Source organism: Rhincodon typus, chromosome 21, assembly GCF_021869965.1.
Source record: "Rhincodon typus isolate 14 chromosome 21, sRhiTyp1.1, whole genome shotgun sequence".
Taxonomy (NCBI): domain Eukaryota; kingdom Metazoa; phylum Chordata; class Chondrichthyes; order Orectolobiformes; family Rhincodontidae; genus Rhincodon; species Rhincodon typus.
In genome coordinates this window covers 41390460-41407516 of record NC_063352.1, presented here as the reverse complement: position 1 = coordinate 41407516, position 17057 = coordinate 41390460, and the positions used below count along the sequence as shown (strand labels likewise).

Below are 17057 nucleotides of genomic sequence, written 5' to 3'. Positions count from 1 at the left end.
ATGTAATTGGCATTGAGGTTTATAGAGCCAACATGAAGCATAAAAAGTATTTAATATTGGTTTGTGTTAAGAATATGTGGGACTGAGTGTAGTACAATTTTTCCAGTTGTTGAAATAATCATCTAAAATCCTGCTGCAAATTGTCACCATCCATTCTATTCAAGCCTCTGGAGACACCAATGTTTTCGAGCGCTGGTTTCCCAGATACTTTCAAATGACTGACATAGCTGACTGGTCTTTGAATGCCAAAAAAGTGCCACTTAATGCCTCTTCCTTAAGCATGTTAAATCCTATGTAAATGCAAGCCTGTTACTAACTTTCAAAAGTAAATTGGGACTTCTGAATGTTGTTCACAATTTAATGGTTCAGTTCTATTCTTGGGGCGATGGTATATATTAGTGCAACTGTCTCACCAGTTGTAAGACTATGTAACTGTTTGAAAGCTTGATGACTGCCTTATCCCGTCTGGACAGGTTGAAAGTTTATATGTACTGTTTTTTTTCAACAAAAAAAATGTGTACAAAATAATTTAAAGAAATGAACTTCTATAATCTGTATGAATACCTTAAAAGTTCTGTTATGTTTTTTTTTAATAGTGTTGTACTATAAAAACCTGGGGTGGAATTCCTGTTTTTTTAAACTCAAATGGTAGGTGTAAAATAATTATTGCCCACTTTGTACCAACATATTGTGCCTCCCATCACTGGTCTGTTCCAGAACACAGACATTCCAACTTGATACAGCGAGGAGTTTGTTGAAACTTTTTTTGTTTGTTTTCAGAGGCAAGTCCCTTTTATGTCACAAGGCAAATCCAATTTACTGTGAACGGGAGGGTATTCAACAAGGTGCACTTTTTGTCTCAAGGCTGTTGTTGAAAACACCAAAATTCACAGAATTGGACTTGCATTAGGACTAGGTGGAGACATAACAGCAAGCAACCACATGAAACCTGTAGAAGGGTGGTTTTCATTGCCGGAAACAGTTCTGCTTTTTTTTTGAAATGGCAATGGTCAGCAATACTGGCTAGACATCTGAACAAGGCTGAGCAAAAGCTTGGGATCTATTGTGTTGCTTTCCTACGGTGAAAGACGACAGGTTATCTTTAAGTAATCAAAGTAATAATCCTAACGATACTGGGAGTATCACTCTGAGGTAAAGGTTGGGGCTATTTTAAAATGATAATTATCAGGAAGTGATAGTAGGCTAAAGAAAGAAAGTTTCTTAAAGGCCCGAGTCAAATCTTTTGCTCATCCAGTTCTGTGAGGTTGACAGAACCTGAATCTTTTTGTTATCTTTTTGATATAATATTTGGAATATAAACTATTGATGGATCTTCATGGGGGAAGCATTGCCAATTATAAATAATCCAGTGGTCTTGCCTTCATCCCTGCTCCCGGTTGCAGTACAGGGTACATCAAAATCCATTAACACCTGGTTGTTTGCCACATTTTGCAACTGCCAACAAAATCAATAGACTCTTTGTTAGAAAGTGTCCTTGCTGTGGCAAAGGAATTGATCATTTCTGGTGGTTCTGTCTTGGGAGAACAGTCCACTATACATTGTTGGGGCGGGGGGGCCAAGTCAGTGGATCGATTTAAAGAGTTTAACCTGCTCTGTTCAAATAAGACAGGATGTTTGCCAACTCGAGAGCACAGGAAATAAGTGAGTAGGTCCACTGGATTCTCATATAATTGGCAATGGTACATTGAAAGTGAAGTTGCTTTTCTTGGAATTTTTGATATGTTGCCTACAAAAGATCAACAAAGGTTTGCCCTGGTATTGTTGATAAGGGGCAAGATCTGTTACTAATTGCCTTAAGGGATATTTGGGTAATAGGGTTCTTTATGGCTGTCCCCTAATGTCCAGTACTAAAACAATAACCTGGCTTTTCTAGAATGCTCGCTTTCTCCTTGCAGCTGCTTGACACCCCTTCACCTTTGACCCCTATCCATGATGCTTGAATGTCTATCGGTATCTTGCATTGCTCTCATGCTGCACTAAGAAGCAAAGTGATTGGCTGGGAGTAGGGCAGACACCACGCAGTGGGGTCACTTTCCATGGCAGCAGAACCTTGCATTGTTATGTAGGTAGGAAAACCACTTTTCTTCATGTAACTTTTGAACTCTTGACCACTGTCCTTGCCATATTTCTTGTTTTTCTTTTAATAAATTGTACCTGTAACGTAGTTAAATTTAAATGTTTTGGGGAGAAAACAAAGATCCCATTATGCTGTTGCAATTAAAGATGTTGTTATGTGATAAAATAGATAAAATTGTTACCATGACAACAAAGGACCCAAAACTGTTCGAAGTCTGCCTACACACAGCCTGCTTTGTACACAGTAGGCTCGCTTGCTTTTACAAATAAGCTGTGAATTGATTTTCTGAGTACTAATTGCTCAGATGCAATCTTTCTTTAACATACTTACATTGCTCGATATCTCCTCGAATAACAAAAGGTGCTGCTAACAATCGGCTTTCTTACTTTACTTATCCCTAACCAATCTTGCACTGTTCTGTAGAGGTGCACACTGTTTGTAACATTTTGAAGCAAAGCCACCAAAACAAAAAATTAACGTTAACAAGTAAATTCTGATTGAGACTGGCGCAAATATTTTAACCTATTGCATAAAAAAAAGAAGTCAAATAAAAGAAATTTAATGTCGGTGTATCTGCTTGACAGTACGTTTGACTGTAAAGTATTTGTAAATTTAACCCTTGGACTTTAAGCCCATCTTCTGGCTTCTAACAGTCAAAGGATTAAATAAGATTCACAGGATGGAAATTTCTTTACACTTAGTTATTCTAGAGCATTTATTTGTTTGTAATTATGAACTGTGCAGCTTGTTTGTTAGAAATGTGGGTTGGAGGAGTGGAGAATGTTGGCTAATATATGCAAATAGACTTGTTTATGAGGTCTCTGCAGTGAAGAAAAGTGCTGAGGTTGAAAGGAGGTTACCATACACTCTGAACATCAGTTTCTATCATCTCTGAATGAGGAATGGTTCATCTTTTCACACACTCAACATCTCGTTGCTTTCAGTATCCCCATCCATTTTTAATTGTGAATCAAGTTACCGGTTAATGGATCGGAAATTCGAATCCTTTGCTCTCAAATAATCTGAAGAGCTTCAAATTTATCACCCCTTTCTTAATGTTGTAGGGCCAAATAGTTTGTACTCTGGTCTTTCAAGGATTTATAACCATTTATAAAACCAAAAGGAAATCAAAGCACAAATGTGGGTCATTCTCCAGTGTTTTCAACCCAGACTCTTAATGCACAGATTGTTATTATTGCCAGTAACTGGGTACTTTTTTCAATGTAGATTACACCTCTGAAGAAGAGGATTATAGGAATGATTGCAGTGATGCTCTTTCCTCGCCAGTCCTGGATGAGAGTGGTCTTGGCCTACTAGCCAGGTTTGCAGCCAGTGCCCTGCCAAGTCCTGTTATGACTCCGCCATTATCAGTTGTCCAGCTTGAGGCCAAGCAGAAAGCTAAGAAGAAGGAAGAAAGGCAGAACTTGATGGGTGAGTACATCTTATTTGTTGTAAATTGACCATCTAGTTACTTGAGAGTAAGAGTTGAATTTAGCTTTGCTGCGTTGTAAAATCAGGCTGACTAGTTAAGTCTACTTTCTTTGGTTAACGTAAGCACTATGGATTCTGGTCGTAATTCCAACTTGTTCACAAACCACTATAGCAGATCAAATCCAAAGCGAAGCCTTTTGCATGCTTGTTAGGAATATGAAGCAACTTGCAGGAACTCAACTTGGCTGGATTTGCTTTTGTTTTGTGACTGTTTTATAAAGATGAAGCATTGGAACAGCTCAAAGAAGGAGAGGTTAACAGAGTTATCCGTGGAACACCATGTGAGATATGGCGTAGCAGGGCGGCTTGCTTCTTTGCATCAGTCTGTGCCATGTGCTGATTATTTAATGAACTTTCACCCTATTTGTGGATGTGCCAAGAGCTGGTAGATGTTCCTACTCTTGAAAACGAGTGAAGGATAAAACTGGAGCCTTGGCATGTCCATAAGATTTTATTTACAGAGACGTGCTTTAGAAACATGTAACCTTTAGAGTTTCAGGCTTGGTTTTTGCTCCCTTGTGAGAGTTACAAAATTTCACATTCGCTATAGCTGCTGAGGGAAAATTTCAACAAAAGGTGGGATCCTCTTTCTAAAGGGGCAGTTTGGGGATGGAGATTAAGTAACTGCCCCTGGATACAAATTGGAGGCACCCACAATGACTACCTAGTGCTGAGCTGTTAAAATGTCTGCCTCAGTTCTCTTGGTCTTTTTATTCAGCTGTGTTGTTAAATATTAGGCCCTCTACTCTAACCCTAACCCTAAATTCATACTCTCCTCCTCCTCCCCCGCTTCCCCAACCCCCCACCCCTACACCTGCACCATCACCCATTCCTCATGCCTCATCCACTCAAGCTTATGCCAACCCTTTCCCCTTCCCCATGCCAATCCATGTCCCAACTCATGATCTCTCATACCCTCCATGACAACTTAATGCCCAGCCCATAGTTCCTGATAGTTTTTAAGCCAACTTAATACGAACTCATGCCCACCCACTCATCACCCTTTCTCCTTGCACCCTCCGTACCCAGCTCACCCAGTCTACTATGGAAAGACCCCAGTCGAGCTATTGATAAAAAAAATTGCGTCTAGATGTCTATTCCAGCTGTCGCTAGAATTAAAGACAACCATTAATGAAGCATACTGAAACCTTTGAAAGCCTGTCAGTTCTTAATCCTATATCAAAAAACAGGCTTGTACTCCTAAGGAGAGAGCAAAGACTGTAGATGCTGGAAGTCAGAGTCGATAAAATGTGGAGCTGGAGGAGTACAGCAGGTCAGACAGCATCTGAGGAGCAGGAAAGTTGATGGTTCGTGTTGACACCCTTCATTGGGAGTCCTGATGAAGGGTTATGACCCGATACATCGACTTTCCTGCTCCTCAGACGCTGTCTGACCTGCTGTACTCCTCCAGCTCCACATTTTATCGACTTGCACTCATAATCCCGCATCAAAGACAGCTAGTCCTTTAATAACCTCTTTGAGTTTCAATCAAACTGTGAATTTAAGATTCTTTACTGCGATAATGATAGAACGTGGAAAGCAGCCAAGCATTAATAATAACATAATGACCTTGAGGTAGTGTGAACAAGAGATATTGTAACTGCTAATTCAAATATTTCCAACTCTCACTGACACAGGCAGCCTACTTTTTGTTTAATTTTAAAGCTAACTCATTTAGCTAACTTCACAACTTGACAGTCCTGTAGACCTTACCCACTCTTCAAAAGATTTTACAATTACTCAAAAGACTTGTAACTGTTTCATAGAACCTGCTTGAATTCAGCATTGAGTTCATGACATAAACAGGGCTGGGAAATCTGAATCTTGGTCTGACCTGCCATTTATAAAGATCCCTGGAGTGTCCACAACTCTGTAAACATCCAGACCTCCGTTTGCTCCTATATATATGTATAGGATCAGGAGTGAATCCCCAGTAAATGCACACTCACCTCCACACAGTTAACAATAGGAAGTAGCTGTATTCAGCTTTCCTACATTAAGGAAATCAAGCTTCCCAGTATCAAGCAACTAACTTACTGAATGTAAATGCTGCCCATTGACAAAGGCTGCTTGAAACTCTGTAATTGAGACAACCTAAAGGGAATCTTGTCAGAGTATATGGGATACTTTCCCTTCAGTGGGTAAGGCACTGAATTCAAGAGCAAGGATGGAACAATATAAGACACTGGTCAGGCCACAGCTAGAATTGTGTGTACAGTTCTGGTCACCACATTACAGGGAGGGCAGAATTGTTCTAGAGACAATTTAGAGAAGATTCACGTGAATATCACCAGGACTTGGAAATTACCGCTATATGGAAAGATTGAATAGGCTAGCATCGTTTCTTTAGGCCAGAGGGATGTGTTCATCGAGCAGTACAAAATAATGAGGGGGTTGGATAGAGTGCACAGGGAAAACCGGTTTGCCTTGATAGAGGCCAGTTTCCAGGGAGCATAAGTTTAAAGTGATTGTTGAATATGAAGAAAAGTCTTTCTCACCCAGAGGGTGGTAGGTGTTTGGAACTCACAACCCAGTTTAGCAACTGAAGTTGAAACCTTCAAATCACTTACCTGGATTTGTACCTGAAACGCTGTAACCTGCAAGGATACAATCTAGGTGTTGGAAAGTGGAGTTAGAATGGGCACTAGTTTAGTCAGCTAACGCAGACATTGTGGGCTGAGTTGCCTCTTTCTGTGCTACAGCATTTTCCAGAACTCTGAAACTAGTGAAGTTTTTAGCAACGAAAGGCGAGATTTAATATTAACGAAATTTTGAAAATGGTACACCCCGATTTTTCATTTTTAAATTCTTTGATGCGTTAAGTTTTTTTTTAGCGGTCTATAATGCAGCTGGGCCGTTTGAGTACTTGCAGCATTCCCTGTTGTTATTTAATAAGAATCCGTAATCCTGGCATGTTTCTTTATCAATGCACAGGCACGGAATTTGAATACACAGACTCCGAGAGTGACGTCAAAATCAAACAGAAACCAGCTGTTTTACCACGACTGAAGAAGTCACTTCCAGAGCAAGGGAGCAGCCTGAGTCTGGTCAATGAGCAGCAAAGCCAGGACAAGCTGAGGGGAGCCGACAAGGGGAAAAAGGCCAAGAAGCCAAAGGAGAAGTCTCCCCGGGAGTTCACCTTTGACTTTGGCCCCGAAGCCAGCGATGACGACCTGTGGAACCGACGAAGGAGCGAGAGGATTTTCCTCAACGATGCCAGCGCTTCTGCCGTTCTGACCCCAACAGCCGCTCCCGGCGTGGCCCCAGGTGCCAAAACCAGCCGCTGCCTCAAGAACTCAGCGGTCAGCCCAAAGAAAGAGACGAACAGAGCAAAAGACAAGGTACACTGAGACCCTTCCGCCCCAGGGAAAAGTTTCAGCTCACACTTTTTCCTTCCAGCAGCCACCCACCCGCAGCCCGCACCACCCCACCCCCACCCACCCACCACTTCCCCTCTCCCAGAACCTGCTTGGTTGAAGTTAGTGAGTGCAGAAGGAGCAGTGAACAAGATGGCAGAGTGGTTTGGCATGTGGTGAGTAGCAGGGCTATTGTCCGCAGTTCAGGACCTCTCTGTTTGCAAACCCGCGTGCTGTTCGGAAATAAAAGGAACACGTGGCATGACTGGGTAACGTCAGTCTAGTCTTATCAGATTCCAAGGACAGGAATTTCCTGAGGATTCCAGAGTCTTGTTGTCAAGCAAAATGGGAGTCGGAAGCCCACAGTGTGGGAAACATTCTCTCAAAGTGATTCTCTTTGAGCGATGAGATGGCAGCTCGCTGCCCGAATAAGGAAGGGACAGGCTGTCTAACTGGTGGGCTCTAAAGTGGCCTTTCAGTTTGAAGGTTGCTGGAGGGTGCCTGTGGCCGTGAAGTGAGAGGGTGGACATCTGAAATATTGGCTCTCTTCTTTCCAGCTTTTGCATTGTTTGAGTTAGGAATAGCCTTTTTAACCAGGACCAATGCCCTGAAACAGGCCTTGACGGGCCTTCATTTCAAACAACTGGCTGTCAGCTGCATGTGAGATATATTGCCCTGCCACACGCTCTGACCCCTTCTCATCCTAACTCCAGGTAGAAGGCCTCAGGCTGAAATGGAGCTGGGGAATTGATCCCCTCCTGTCCCCCCATTCACGGCCCAGCCGCAGTAAAGATCAGGTTAATAACTCGGCATTTTCAAAAAGATTCTGAAGCAGACATTTACTGTCTTGGACCTGCTTCTCACACATTGAAAAGGACACCAAACCATTTGCCGATGAGGTGGGGGAGGGTCCCATCTGCCTAAGTGTTGATCCCACTTTCATCTAGGCCTTTCTAGAGCAGACACACATCTCAAACAGACCTTCGGCTGTCTGGTTATGTAAATCTGGCAACTAGTGCCTTTTAGAGAATCCTTTTTCAAAATTGGTAATGAGTCTAGCAGGCACTGGGCCTACCCAGTTCAGGATTTGCCAGCAACAGGTGAGGAAATTTAAGAAAATATGTTTATCCCAGGGGTGCAGGAGTCACAATTGCTCCATGCCCTTTGGATTGTCCCCAGTTCCTCCCCTCACGGGATTTCACTGAGGCTCACTATCTGACTCCAATCAGGCAGTCTGCCAGTGGGAGGTTTTCCAGTGAAGATAAAGTAAGGTCATTGTGTCACATCAATTCCTATTGGGTGATTTTCTGGCCCCTCGGCAAGCTACACCAAAGCTAGGAGGCCCCGTGGCACAGTCGGTAATGGCCCTACGTCTGAGCCAGAAGCTCTGGGTTCGGGTTCTGCTTCCTGGCCAGGGAGGTGGGTTAAATAGCTCAAGGACCCGCATATCCCTGTGACAGGCAGCGAGGGAGAAACACCTGGCCAGGCTTCCCTCATGTGGAGTGTTCCCCCGTTACACCCAGTCAAGCTGTAAACCTGTTCCAGGATAAACAAGGGACTGAGAGCAGCATATGCTTTGCCCATCTCATGCACCTTGAGACGCAGGAAGCCTTCTTAGTTGGAACAGATCCATTACACCGTAAAAAAAGTTACACATATATGGGTTTTGGCTATCCTCCCCACTTTGTGTGGAGTTGCACTGAGAAGATGAGAACTTGGAGGAAGATACCTGAAGTGGTGGGCCTTATGATGGTGGGGAGTTTATTGATTCGCTGCTGTGTTTTCGACTTTCAGAGAAAGAAAGGGAAGGAGCCACTGTCTCCAGGCTTCCCTTCATCCCAGATACCGAGTAACCTGTCTGAACCCAGGGCCAACCTCCTGCGCAGTGCGAGCCCCGGCAAAAAGAACAAAGTAAAAGTGAAAGCAAAGGATGGAAAAAAGGAGGTAACGCTATTGTAGAGTACATGTTGGACCGTATTATGGGATTTGATCACATTCATAGCTCTGACAAAGAGGCATATTGAACCTTGCTGAAACAGTCAAGATTTATAAGGGACTTGACAGCGTAAATGCATCCCCTTTGTGGGACAGTCTAGGAGCAGAAAGCATCATCTCAGAGTAAGGGGTCACACATTTAAGACATAGATAAGGAGGAATTTCTTCGCTGAGAGTGGTGAGTCTGTGGAATTCTTTACTACAAAGGAGTGTCGAGGCTAGATTGTTAAGTACATTCAAGGCTGAGAAGAACCGATTTTTAATCAGGAAGGGAATTGAGGGTTATAGGGAAAAGACAGGAAAGTGGAGTTGAGGATTATCAGATCAGCCATGAAGTCATTGAATGGCAGAGCAGAATCGATGGGCTGAATGGCCTACTTCTGCTGCCATGCATTTAGGGACTTATATTGAAACGTTGGCTTTGTGTCTCTCTTTGTCCGCAAATGCTGAGCTTCTCCAGCATTTTCTCTTTTTATTTCAGTTTTTCAGCATCCCCAGCGTTTTGTTTTATTTGAGGGTTCACAATTTTTAGTTCATTTGAGAGTGCTGGCAGCTAGAAATGTCTGGATAAGTTTTCTGTTGGTGGAACTTCACGTTGAAACATGTAATGCCGTTGTACAGCATAGGATAAAACACTGAATTTAATGACCATTCAGCCCAACTTGCCAATACTACCTGCTCCCAGCTCTCACCCTACCACTCTAACATTCTGCTTCTTTCCCTGTCATGTGTTTATGCAGGTTGACCGTAAATGTACTCTTTTTGTGTGTTCTATAATGAGATAGGCCTCAGCCTATTTAAAATCAAACAAGTGCAGGCAGTGATTGGATGTGAGGGGTCTAAATATTGTCACCTGATCTTTGCCTATCGGAGAATATACGGCATTTTATGCTTCCAATTGTACGGAATTATTCAGCTTATGAAAGCACTTCCTTAAAAAGAACTAGTATCTATAAAACACTTTCAGGTCCACCAGATGTCTCAAACTGTTTTACAGCAAATGTACAGATTTGATCTACAGCCCATGCTTCAGACAGGAACAGGTGGTAGTTAGTTGTGCACAGCAAGCTCCCACAAACAGTTATATGATTCTGATGGGAGAATCTGTTTTTCTGTGATGTTGTTTGAGGGATAAGTATTGGCCCAGGACACCGGGGAGAACAAACCTGCTTTTCTTTGGCATAGTACCATGGATTTTGTCTGTTGACCTGAGAAGCGAAAATGGGTAACCTTGCTTGAAGTACTCATTCCAAAGACAGTACAGCACCCACTCAATTCTCCCCCCTGACCACTGTGCTTAAGTCCTTGGATGCACAAATATCAACTCAGAGTGGGGAAAGTTGCGGCTGACACCCTCGTGTAAGGGAAATCAGTGCACACCCCACACTAACAATATGCCTGTTCACTTTTGTATAGTAGACCTCCTTCAGGTAGTAGCCGGACACTTACAGATTCCCTTGCAGTTTTAAAGTAGCACCCAAAGTAAGTGCTCAGCTTGTTTCTAATACTGCAGTTCATTCTGTTCCTTTTTTATCAGCATAGCTGGATGGCTCAGTAGCACAGCGGTTAGCACTGCTGCCTCGCAGCACCAAGGACTCAGGTTTGATTCTACCCTCAGGTGACTATCTGTGCAGAGTTGCACATTCTCCCTTTGTCTGCATGGGATTCCTCCAGGTGCTCTGGTTTCCTCCCTCGGTCCGAAGATGTGCAGGCTAGGTGGATTGGCCATGGGAAATGCAGGGTTACAGGGATAGAGTAGGGGGCGTGGGTCTGGGTGTGATGATCTTTGGAGGGGCAGTGTGGGCTCAATGGGCTGAATGGCCTGCTTCCACACTGTAGGGATTCTATGATTCTATACTTTTTGAAGTATAGTTACTTCAACACAACAACTAAATTCCACTCGTCAGCAATGTGATAACGACTAGAGAGTATGCTCTTTAGGTGTTGATTGAGGGATAAATATTGACCAACTACTCTTCGGAGCTGATGCTGTGGGTCTTTAACTTGGTTCAGAAATATGTTAAATGTAGTTAAATGATTCCTCATGAACTTCTTGTCCAAATGCAAATTTATTACTCAAAACTCCAACGATATAATAACGGTTACAATAGATTCATGGTTTCTTACACAGTTAAAGTGATCAAACTTGGCTACTGTCTGTGTTACCGCTCCTGAACCCTGTCCTTTAACAAGCCTGTCCCTGATATAGAGATAGTAAGAACTGCCTATGCTGGAGTCAGAGACAATACAGAATGGAGTTGGAGGAACACAGCAGGCCAAGCAGCATCAGAGGAGCAGGAAAGCTGACATTTCGGGTCGGGACCCTTCTTCAGGAATGGGGAGGGGGAAGGGAGCTGGGAAATAAATAGAGAGAGGAGGGGTGGGGCTGGAAAAGGTAGGTGGGATGGTGATAGGTGAGTGTAGGTAGGCAGTGGTGGGGATTGGACAGTGAGGTGGGAGTGGCGGATATGTGGGAGAGAAGATGGACAGGTTGTGTCAGGCCAAGGAAGGGGGGATGAGAGGCAGGGTTGGATATGAGATGAGACCCATTTTGGGAGCTCCCTGGACTACACTGCCTGTCACCCACCTTCCTGCAAGAATGCGATCCCCTACTCCCAATTCCTCTGCCTCCGCCGCGCCTGCTCCCAAGATGGGGTGTTCCACTCCCAAACATCCCAGATGTCCACCGATTTCAAGGACTGTAACATCACCCCCTTAGTGATTGAAAATACCTTCAATCGCATCTCTTGCATTTTCTCCACTTCTGCCCTCACATCCCCTCCCCACAACAAAAACAAAGAGTCCTTCTTGTCCTCACACCCCACCAATCTCCACATCCAACATATCATTCTCTGCCATGTTCGTCACCTACAATCCAACCCCACAACCAAGGATATATTTCCGTCCCCACCCCTATCTGCCTTCCGGAGGGACTGCTCACTCCACGACTCCCTCGTCCACTCCACACTCCCCACTAGCCCCACCACCCCCGACACCTTTCCCTGCAACCACAGGAGGTGCTACACCTGCCCCTACACCTCCCCCCTCACCTCCATTCAAGGCACAAAACAAACCTTCCACATCAGACAGAGGTTCACCTGCACATCCGTTAATGTGGTCTATTGTATCCGTTGCTCCTGATGTGGCCTCCTCTATATCGGTGAGACCAAGTGTAAACTCAGAGACTGTTTTATAGAGCACCTGCGCTCTGTTCGTGACAAACGACAACACCTTCCGGTCTTGAAACATTTTAACTCCCCCTCCCACTCCCTGGGTGACATATCCATCCTGGGTACTCCTCCAGTGTCACACTGACACCACCTGCAAACTGGAGGAACAGCACCTCATATTCTGCCTCGGGAGCCTACAGCTCAATGGTCTCAATGTGGACTTTACTAGTTTCAAAATCTCCCCATCCCGGCCTCATCCCTCTCATCCCCCCCGCTCCTTGACCTGACACAACCTGTCCATCTTCTCTCCCACCTATCCGCTCCTCCCACCTCACTGACCAATCCCCACCACTGCCTACTTGCATTCACCTATTACCATCCCACCTACCTTCCTCAGCCCCCACACCCTCCTCTCTCTATTTATTTCCCAGCTCCTTTCCCCTCCCCCATTTCTGACGAAGGGTCCAGACCCGAAACGACAGCTTTCCTGCTCTTCTGATGCTGCTTGGCCTGCTGTGTTCATCCAGCTCTACACCTTGTTATCTCAGATTCTCCAGCGTCGGCAGTTCCCAATATCTCTGAATCAAATAGTTCAGTGACACTGCTTAGGTATTTCCATTGTTCTGGCCAATACCTGAGGCTCTCACCTCACATGGGATGTAGCCAGTATGTCTTTTATAGTTTCGACCTCCATTGTTGTGTCTACTATCTGATGTTAACACAAATTCTGATAATTGAGATGTGATTAGCTACAGGACTCATGCAAATTACAACAACCCTTGCACTGTGACAGAAGGTCTTCTCAAACCAGCCACAAGCGTATCATATTCCCTATTCTGGTTCCTGACCAACAAATATTTGTGTATTTGCCTACATTCAAATATTAGCTTGGGCTTTATGGAAAGCATTGTCACCTTTGACCCAACACTTTAAGGGTTCAAATTCCACTCCAGTGACTCAAGCCTTGGCTTCAGTGCTGTATTGAGGGAGTGCTGTACAGTTAGTGACAGGGCATTTTTTGTTTGATGAAACCATTGAATAGAGACTCTATTGCTCTCTTAATTGGGTGTAAACTAGTCTTTCCTGGCCAATATTTATCCACCTTACTGCAGCTAATTGTCCGGTTTTTTGATGCCATTGCTGCTTGTCAATATTTTCTTGGTACGCAGAAACACACACTGCAGTGAAATTCCATTGTGGCACGGACATCCAGGGACAAAAAGAAAATGAGACCACCTCATCTACAGAGAGGCGGCCGCACACGGAAATCAACAAAATTTCTGTGAGAGGCAATGGCCCGGTGGTATTAACGCTGGACTGTTAATCCAGAAACTCAGCTGATATTCTCGGTACCTAGGTTCAAATCCCACCACGGCAGATGGTAGAATTTGAATTCATTAAAAATCTGGAATTAAGAGTCTAATGATGACCATGAATCCATTGTCGATTGCATGACAAAAGATTAATCCCCTTTAGGGAAGGAAACTGCCTTCCTTACCTGGTCTAAACTATACGTGACTCCAGACTCCAATGTGGGTGACTCTCAAGTGCCCCCTGGGCAATTAAGGAGAGGCAATAAATGCTGGCCCAGCCAGCGATGCCTTTATCCCATGAATGAATAAAAAAATACAAGGTGGAGACTCCAGACCGAGGGAGTAGTCAGACCCTGGGCCAAGGGGAAAATCAGGGCAGAGGGTGAATTGTGCCCAGGGCCAAAGGGGGAAACAGGGCTGAGGGTGAATTGTGCCCAGGGCCAAGGAAGCCTGAGGGGGAAGTTAAGGCCAAGGCTTGAGAGGTGGTGTCAATCTATACCCAGCAGTGCTGGAACATCACTCTAGCGCTGAGTTAAGTGCCTTCGGAATAGTGGGAAATATTTAATTAGATCCATTTAAAAATGACAAATAGCTGGTGAAGAAAGACCTCAATGTTTACAGCAGTATTTGCCATGTCTCTCCAGCAGGCACGTTCCAAGGGCGGTGCTGTCAGTAAACTCATGGAGAGTATGGCAGCTGATGAGGATTTTGAGCAGAATCAAGATAGCAGCTTCTCTGAAGATGAAAACCTACCTTTGAGCATGCTGATTGAGAGGCCTTCGACACCAGGTTAGTTGACCGTAGGGGTTAAATGCTCAGCGTTATGGATCCCAGCTGCGCTCCCCACTCCCCGTATTCATGGGGCACTAACCGAGCTTCAGCCATTGCCAGAATTGACAGGAATATGGTTTCTGACTGGGCTGTACCAAAACTGTTAAAACGGTAGAAATCTGATTGTTTTTTAAAACAAGATCACTTTCCTTATTTTGTGAGGTGTGTTAGATAAGACAGGCCTTTTAAGATGAATTTCTGTCATCAGCAAAACAAAATCAGCCTACCTTGTGCCATATCTGATTGGGGACTCGACAAAAGAAAACAACCCCAAGAAAGCAGCCCTCAGAGAATTGGCCACTATTAATACTGTACTTAAATATCTATCAAATTACTCTTTTGACAGATATTTCTGTTTGAATAAACAAGTCCAAATAACAGGATGTCTGCTAACGCCTCATAAAAATCCACCATTTTAAAATTGAAACTAGAACCTTTACATTCAGTGAGTGAAGTTAATGACAGTCAATCATTACATTGTATTGTAACTTCAGGTGGTAATTACAGTTACTGTTGTCTAATTTAGCTGCCCAAGTGAATTGGGTTGTTTAACACATGATTGTTTTGATTAACAAATGATTTTGTTTACTCCTGTGACCTGGCTCAGCTATTGAGATGAGTGATTTCTATTGAGGAGTCTCCTCTATCCCCCTTTATGTAGCTTCATCCTGTCCCGTGTCTGTTATCCCTCCTTAGTTCTTCCTACACCCTTGCATTTTGACAGATAGTCAAGTCATAGTTGTGAGCAAGTCCTTTACACTTAAAAACTACTTCACATGATAGACCGGTTCGTCCTCAATGATAACATTGAAATTTTCCTTGCCCCTTTTTCTGGTACTTTACAAGATGAATTATTGCCAATTCATTAAAAGCATAATTTTTTTATTTACAAATAGCCTCACAGGAAAGTAAAATTCTCTTTGCTTAGAACAACTGGCTTTAAAAAAAGTGCGTTTTCTTCAATCAGTTTACATCAAATTTCACAGAAGCAAAACAGGTCATTTAGACGAACTCGTCTCTGCCAGCATTTGTATTCCACTCAAGAACCCTTCTACCTTTCTTCATCTCATCCAATCCTTCTGTTTTTGTTTTCCCCCTCCTTTATTTTTCAAGCTTCCCCTTAACTGTGTCTGTGTTTTGCTTTATTCTGATTCAATGGGTCGGCAGGTTTGCAGCCTGCCTGAGTCAGCAAAATCATTAGCAATTGATATCCTATCATCGTTTTCCACACCATCTGATTGTCCCCACAGAGAAAAACACCATGTATGTCTAGAGATAGCAGGAACTGCCAATGCTGGAGAATCTGAAATAACAAGGTGTAGAGCTGGATGAACACAGCAGGCCAAGTAGCATCAGAGGAGCAGGAAATTTTTTCCCTTTTTCTGAAGAAGGGTCCAGACCTGAACTGTCAGCTTTCCTGCTCCTCTGATGCTGCTTGGCCTGCTGTGTTCATCCAGCTCTACACCTTGATATCCCATATATGTCTAGGGTTTGTTTGGGATTTACCCAGATAAATGGAAACTAACATTCACACCACGCAATAGCCGGGCAATGACCATCTCCAATAAGAGAGAACCTAACCATCGCCCCTTGACATTCAATAGCATAGCCATCACTGAATTTGCCCTCTCCCCACCCCATCTTCTAGTCAGGAGTAAGTTGGAATCATTTCCACTTGCCTAGATGAGTGTAACTCCAACAACACTCGGAAGATCGACACCATTTGGGACAAAGCAGTTTACTTGATTGTCATCCCATCCAGCACCTTCCACATTCACTCCCTTCACACCACTGCACATTGACTGCAGTGTGTACAATCTCTAAGACACACTGAATCACTCACCTGGGCTCCTTTGACAGCACCTTCTAAACTCTCAACTTGTACCATCTAGAAGGACAAGGGAAAGCCATCACCTGCAACTTCCCCTCCAGGCCACACACCATCCCGACTTGGAACTGCATCGCTGTTCCTTCACTGTTACCGGGTCAAAATCCTAGCACCCACTTCTTAAGAGCACTATGGGTGTCCTACAGTACTGCAGTGGTTCATGAAGGCAGCTTGATAACACCTTCTCCAGTACAATCCTAGATGGACAAAAATGGTCAGCAACGCCTGCATTCCGTGAATGAATTGAAGAAAAATTTGCAGATATCTGAACCAGGCTGCAAGCCTCACCTCTCCCTATCTCTTTCAATTCTGGCCTCTTGCTCCAGCTCAGCTGTCATCACTGCACTATTGTCCCTTCGGTGGTCTCCACCCTAACCTCCCTAAACTTCCTCGTGTCTCCATTACTCTCTCCTCACTTACGATGCTCCTTAAAACTTGCTCGCCAACAACGTTTTTGAATATCTCGTTGCGTTTGCTGGGTGTAAACTTGGTTGGATAAAGCTCGTGTGAAGCTGCTCGGGATGTTCCGACAGGGGAGAGCTGCAACAATGGCTGGTTGTAGTTCTGGTGGTTGACGGGATTGTATTCCATTGGTGACGGTGCAGAGCTTCACAGCCAAGGCATTACCGAGAGATTGCTATCTTTATCCACAGCTCTTCGCTCGTGCGTGATTGACAAAGATGAGCTGAAGGATGGCCTTCGGGTGCTGATTCCAATGGATGACAAGCTGCTGTATGCTGGATATGTGAAAACTGTCCACTCTCCGGATATGTAAGTTGTCAGCGAGAAGAGAGGATTGACGTGCTCATTGCTTAAAGGTGCGGCGCGCAATTTCCCAGCTGCCCCTGATTCTTGCCTGAAAATGGGAGTCTGACCTTTGAAGGTCAGAGTTTAGTGGGTAGTGTGGCAGTAACC

At 44.1% G+C, this 17057-nt stretch overlaps 1 protein-coding gene across 1 annotated transcript in view; it reads left to right on the top strand.

Annotated features, from left to right (window-relative positions):
- The window catches only part of tnrc18 (trinucleotide repeat containing 18), a 157378-nt gene that overhangs the window by 109769 nt on the left and 30552 nt on the right, over window positions 1-17057 (top strand). The window contains exons 16-20 of the mRNA XM_048609747.1: window positions 3326-3529; window positions 6524-6930; window positions 8740-8889; window positions 14071-14212; window positions 16796-16913. Of these exons, the coding sequence (XP_048465704.1) occupies window positions 3326-3529; window positions 6524-6930; window positions 8740-8889; window positions 14071-14212; window positions 16796-16913 (1021 nt within the window). The remainder of the gene's footprint in view (window positions 1-3325; window positions 3530-6523; window positions 6931-8739; window positions 8890-14070; window positions 14213-16795; window positions 16914-17057) is intronic.